Raw genomic sequence first — 6,759 nt, 5'->3', positions numbered from 1 at the left:
GCTCGACGAGCGTGCACTCCGCACTATCCCTAACTCGATTCCAAGCTTTAACGCATAATTGCACCGGCCTATAGTAAATCACATTACTACTAAAATACATTGATGATACTAAAATCACCAACAGTATTGTTGAAAATGCAAACTACTGAGCATTATGATTTTATTGTAATTTACATCCACAATTACAACTGCAATGCCGCTGATTCAATAGCCTTCACAATTACATTGGCAGTGTGATTTAGAATCATATGTGCGGTTTACATAAAAAACCACCTCTAACAATTTTGATCATGTTTCTTCCGTTCTTCTTGTTAAAATTTAAAATTTTATAATATCGAATTTCAATCTTTATAGTTTTACTTTGTAAGACTTTATAGTTTTCTAACATTAACACATTGTTACTCTACTACATAAAAAATATTCAAAAATAAAATATTCATTCTTTTTTGTTTATAAAAGCTTTAGGCAATAAAGATTCCATAATATATGGTGATACCCTACAAATTATATACTTTTGTGGAGACACATTAACTGCATGACTATGAACTATCTTTCGTGATAAACTTAGAAAACATTTCCCAGTGAACTCAACAACTACAAGTGCCTCATATGTAGCTATCTGTTTTAAGGAATCAACAAGAGAAAATTCAATTAAATAATTAATCAAAAATTTTTAATGTTTTTATAAGATAACTTTTACTTACATGTAAAGGATAATGTTGGAATAACACACGCCAATGAAGTAGTAGTCCTCAAACATGACCCTACTCTATAAATCTATATATCTGAAGGTTGTAGTAAACGAGTAAGATTGAGTTTAAATCACATGATGAACCTTTCCACCTCCAAATCTTTTTATGTTTGTTCTTTCCTAGTTTTGTTTTATCCATTTCTTGTGACAGCTACATTTAAATCTGGGTATAAAAACTATTCATTTCCTGCTGTTATTGCATTTGGTGATTCCGTCTTGGATACGGGTAACAACAACTATATTCAAACAGTAGTGAAGTCGGATTTCAAACCATATGGGCAAGATTTTATCGGAGGAAAACCGACAGGAAGATTTAGCAACGGAAAAATCCCGGCAGATATTTTTGGTATAGTCCTAAATTCTAACATCTGCATTGCATGGTTCATTGTGCTTAAAGATTTTCATATAATTGCAGCTGAATACTTCGGAATTAAGGAGCTCGTGCCGCCATATCTCGATCCGAATTTGACAACTGAAGAACTGTTAACTGGAGTGTGTTTTGCGTCGGCTGGTTCAGGATATGATCCTCTAACAATTGAAATAGCAGTAATATACTTTCTTTCTCTAAATTTTTTGTTGCAAAAATGCCCTTAACATATATTTATTTGTGTTATGTTATAGTCAGTGTTGTCAGCAGAGGATCAACTAGAAATGTTCAAGGAGTATATAGCAAAATTGAAGGAAGCTGTGGGGGGAAATAGAACAACTGAGATTATAGAAAATAGCATATTTATCATAAGTATGGGAAGCAATGATATTGCAGGAACATATTTTACGTCACCATTCAGAAAAGATGAATATGATATAGAAAAATATACAAGTATGCTGATTAGTGAATCTTCAAAATTTGTTGAGGTATGCTTTTATGGACCAACTAGCAAATTTTCAAATTTTTGGGGACCCATTTGCAATTTTTGAAAAAATAATATTTTTTATGAAGGAACTTTATCAATTGGGAGCTAGAAGGATTGGAGTATTCAGTTTATCACCATTAGGATGTGTGCCACTGCAAAGAACTGTGAAAGGAGGCATAGAGAGGGATTGTGTAGAAATTATAAATGAGGGAGCATTGATTTTCAACTCCAAGCTTTCTTCTTCCCTTGTGGATCTAGCAAAAAAACTTGAAGATTCTAGGCTTGTCTACCTTGAAAATTATATTGAATTGCATGACATTATCATAAATCACAATCAGTATGGTAAGTACTATCTCCACAAATAACAACACACTAGCCCGTTAAGTTATTATACTATGTAGCACCGATACCTTTTAAAATAAACGTGTCTAAATTATTTATTTTTCTAAATTATTAATTATTCTTGTCAAAATATCAGTGTGTATTTTAGATATTTGTACTTCTAAGTGACTTATTCATTTTTTATGGATCAGGATTTGAAAATGAGGATGGTTCATGCTGTGGAATTGCAAATGTAGAACTTGGTCCGCTTTGTAGTTCTTTGACGTTAAAAGTTTGTGCAAATACATCTGAATATGTATTCTGGGATAGTTATCACCCCACAGAAAGAGCTTACGAAATACTTGTCAAACAAGTCTTGGATAACAAGATAGATGAATTTCTTTGAAAATATAATTTTTTTTCTTCTTTTAAAATTAGGACTTTATTACCCTCCAATGCTACTATCATTTAATATATTTTGTCATTTTATGGATTACTTTATATTCTTATTTATAAAAAAAATTGTTTTTTAAATTCATTCACGTGTATCTGATCTGTATTTTTTTCCAGATATATTATTTTATTTAATAAATATAATTTTTTTCTTATAAAGATTCAATAGTAGTAATAGAAATTATATGGATTTACAACAAATGTCACACTATACTTGCTTATGGATTGACTAAGGCTGCAAAAAACTAGCAGGAGATAAGTTGGTAATTGTTCCTTGACAAGGGTTGGACGTAAGTAGCTAGCACCGTCTTAATAGCTTCCATTCTTTTCAAATAAAAGCATGACAGCTATCATCTTATAGGTTCTGAAGAAGTTAGTCGTGTATAGGAACAAAAGAATTGAACACAATTGTAGGTATACTCACATAAAACAAAAAATAAGAAATTGAAACAAAAATTAAAAAGTATAGATTTTTAATATATATATATATATATATATATATTTATATATATATATATATATATATGAGTGTGCCAAATCATTTATGTTTAAAGATCATGTTGATGAATTTGTGTTCCAATCATGACTGTGACAACTATTGGAGATCTTGATAGCATAATAATTTATTTTTTCTTTTTAATGATTTGAATTTTATCAAACATGTTGCAACTTCAATATGTGGTCATCCATCTGACTTATGAATCTAGACTTCTTTTTTTTTCCTGAATGCCCCATAGTTGAAATTATATTCTCACAATATTCCAGTTTAAAAAAAAATCCAATTTGTCCCGCTGAAGTCTATTTTGCGCTGGGTAGTGAAGGGATTAATTTTTTTATTTTTTATTATTTTAAAAACTATTATATAATTAAATAATTTTATTAAAATTATTATTAAATAGTTTTCTAATTAATTCTATATTTAATTAATATAATTGATTTTTTTAAAAATAATAATAAATATTTTTATAAAATACAAATAATAGTTTTCTAATATTGTTTTATTAAAATATTAATAATAAAAATGATTGTTTTTTATAATATTAATAATAAAAATAATTTTTTTCTTATATATTAATAATAAAAATGATATGTTTCCCTCCAAAATTTCAATAATTTTTTGGGAATGATATGTTTCCCTCCAAAATTTCAATGACCGAGCAATTGCTTTGTGTTTGTACTGTCTCGGCCAATGATTGACCGAGTATTCAAGTATTAATTTTCTATAAATAGCAGAACTTGTAGAAATATAACTCAGATCACAAAATCCTTTCTTTTGGTCAGAATGTCTGTTTGGGGTCTTGTATTTTATGGGCAATGTGAAAAAATCAGTGTTTGCCTTGATCCGCAATGGAATTTCAGAACACTGATTTCAGCCATTCACACTGGCTTCCGACAGTTGGGCGGGCGTCGTATGAAGGTGAGGAAAGTAGAGTATCGTTGTCCATACATAACGTTGACTGATGCAAGCTCCGATGGTACGTACATGTATTACCTGGATCGTATAGAAAATGATGAAGATGTTCAGTGTATGTTTTCGGCACATAGTGGTGAAGTTAATAAAGGAGTTGAAGGTCCACTTGTGTTGGTTGTTGTTGATTAGTTTTTTAATTACCACTTGTGTTGGTTGTTGTTGTTGTTTAGTTAATGTGGTCGTACTTTGTAACCAGAAGCCTTTGATTATCAAATGTATTTCATAATTGTTTGTTCCCACAAGACATTAGAAATACACAATGGTTTATATATAGTACGTGCATAGTAGTTAATAATTAAAAAAAACATAATCATCTGGACGGATATTTAAAATAACAACATAATCATTTGGATGGTCGCTGGGACGGTCCTGCAACATTAGGACATTTCCTACGCATATGTCCTATTTCACGGCAAATTCCACACTTTCTCTTTTCCTTCTCAACGTCGTCCATCTCGGTTCTAATCCTGGTGCTGTTTGGGCGCCCTTTCTTCCTCCTTCTCATAGAGTCGTCGTGGCAAAGAGTAAATCCTTCATATTGTGGCCAATTCTCCTCACGGGGAAGTCATAGGAAACTCTCCTTATAGACCTTGAAGACGTTAAGAATTTTGAAGACATCTGGAATGTGAATGGAGTAGTCCCGACGTATCTCGAACATGTTGCGATTACATGGGAGCAAGGTAAGTGAAATGCCTGAAATTTCCCACAGTCACAGTGTTGTTTCCTCAGATCAACGCTGAATGTTCCGGTTGGTCGACCGTCGTTATGATTAATCTTCTCTTGGACCATGAAATAAAATCTCTCTCGATCGAACTGCATGACGTTGTGCGTGTTAGCTTTGATGACTTCCTCAGTCATCCCCTTGTTGCAGTTATCAGTGAAAACCTGCCTAGAGGCTAACATTTTTGTCCATTAATGGCCTCTTCTACCAAATAGTGATCCTAAATGATAGTACGTAGATTTGACCAATGCAGTGATCGGAAGGTTTCGGGTTCTTTTAGCACCGAGTTCATTGATTCTGCTAGGTTAGTTGTCATGTGACCCCAGCGTTGCCCTCCCTCAAATGCCCTTGCCCACTTCTCCCGAGGGATGTTGTCTATCCATGATAAAGCGTCGTTGTTTGTTCTTCGGATTTCCCCCCGATAGTAGTTAAATTTTGCCTATGTTAACGCATAACACATGTTAACAACTATTTTGCGCAGATCCTTGTCTTTAATCTCGCGCATGAAGTTTTGCGCGATGTGTCTAATGCAATAGACGTGTGATGATGGAGGATACTGTCATCCATTTTGCGGATTATCGTATGCACTCTTTATCGATTCATGCCTGTCTGATATTAGGCATAGATTTACTTGGGGGGTAACGTGTATTCTTAAATTCTTAAGAAAGAAACTCCAAGCTTCCTTTGTCTCACTTTCAACCAATGTGAACGTTATCGGAAATATGTTCCCGTTCCTATTCTGTGCCACAGCCATCAACAGAGTTCCTTTGTACTTGTCATACAACCATGTTCCATCAACCTGCACAATAGGTTTACAATACGCGAAACCACGTATACATGGTCGAAACGCCCAAAACAGACAATGAAATACCCTTTGGTCACCCAAGTATGAACCATCATTTGAAATCACAGGTAAGGATTGTAATTCTATAATGGTACCTGGTAGATATGTTTTCATTACCAGTATCCACTGCGGTAGATCATTGTAAGATGTCTCCCAATTTCCATACAACGACTCAATTGCCTTACACTTTGCAATCCATGTCTTTTTGTAGGATATGATATACCTGTATTTCTCAGCAACATGAGCGATGATAACCTTCACCTTAAGATAAGCGTCCCGATTTACAAGCTCCATTATGCTCTTACTAATCATTTCTGAACTGAGTTTTGTATGGTCTTGTGACATGGAAGTGGTTGTGCACGTATGAGGCCCACCAGACTTACCAACTCTCCACCTTGAGTTGCCCTTACGCAAAGAGACCCTGCATTTGAAATTGCATGTTGAATTTCTACATTTGATGACAAAACGTACATTGTCAGATTTAACCACAGAAAAATCTAGACTACGTTTTATATGCCATTGTTGCAACGCCAGAACACACTCTTCCTTATTTTCATACTCGATGCCCTCCTCTATTTCGTCAGCATTGTGAGTTGGTATGAAACTTCCGAAAACGGAGATTGGTTCAGCATCATCCAAACTTATGTTTTGCATGTGCACAGGTGGGTTGTACAAACTAATTGGTTGCGCTCTTAGTGCAACGGTCGGTGTGTCGAATATGTCTTCATTATCATCGTCATCGCAAACACCAAATAGATCTTCAAATCGAACCTCCTCAAGATCATCCTCACTATTCTCGCCTACATCTTCATTTGGTATGAAAGGTTCATTATTTTGAGTCGGTTCTTCGTCAATGGCTTGACTCATTCCATAGTCATGTGACTGTACAAATTGCGTTGGATAATAGAGATTTTCGTTGTGAGTCGGTTGTTCTTCAACATTTTCATTGTGACTCGGTTGTTCTTTAAGATTTTCGACTAGACGAACATATATCTCAATGGTGGGTAATTGAGATAATGTTATATGACATTGAAACATCGACTTGACATCTTCGTCGGTCTCAATGGGTGTCATTATGTAAAAGACGGTATTATCATCTACATTAAATAATGGATGGCGATAAATGATGTCTTCAACATAACGTTGTAACTTTTTTTCAATACGGTCTTTTAAATGATGGAAGTCGGAGTTGATGTGGATTTTGAACATATGCAAATTCGTATTGCAAAATGAGAATCCCTCACTTGGATCTGTGAAAAGGGACCCTTCGGAATGGATAAACACAATTAAATTTCTTTGAGCCATGGATGTGGAATATTTGATTTGATTTAGGAGATATGAATG

General features: G+C 34.0%; 2 protein-coding genes across 2 annotated transcripts; one reads left to right on the top strand and one right to left on the bottom strand.

Moving 5' to 3' along the window:
• The first annotated feature begins 706 nt into the window (after positions 1–706).
• Positions 707–2,371, top strand: LOC127074719 (GDSL esterase/lipase At1g20120). Its single transcript, XM_051016060.1, has 5 exons — positions 707–1,097; positions 1,167–1,297; positions 1,373–1,606; positions 1,692–1,947; positions 2,139–2,371. The coding sequence occupies exons 1-5, from the start codon at positions 827–829 to the stop codon at positions 2,330–2,332; spliced, it is 1,086 nt and encodes a 361-aa protein (XP_050872017.1). The 5' UTR covers positions 707–826; the 3' UTR covers positions 2,333–2,371.
• A 2,759-nt stretch (positions 2,372–5,130) lies between these two features.
• On the bottom strand, positions 5,131–6,489 carry LOC127136805 (uncharacterized). Its single transcript, XM_051063326.1, has one exon. The coding sequence runs from the start codon at positions 6,487–6,489 to the stop codon at positions 5,131–5,133; it is 1,359 nt and encodes a 452-aa protein (XP_050919283.1).
• Between the last annotated feature and the right edge of the window lie 270 nt (positions 6,490–6,759).

The sequence above is a fragment of the Lathyrus oleraceus genome, chromosome 4, assembly GCF_024323335.1.
Source record: "Lathyrus oleraceus cultivar Zhongwan6 chromosome 4, CAAS_Psat_ZW6_1.0, whole genome shotgun sequence".
NCBI lineage: Eukaryota > Viridiplantae > Streptophyta > Magnoliopsida > Fabales > Fabaceae > Lathyrus > Lathyrus oleraceus.
The sequence above is the reverse complement of the archived record's forward strand: the minus strand, read 5'-3'. Positions and strand labels throughout refer to the sequence as shown.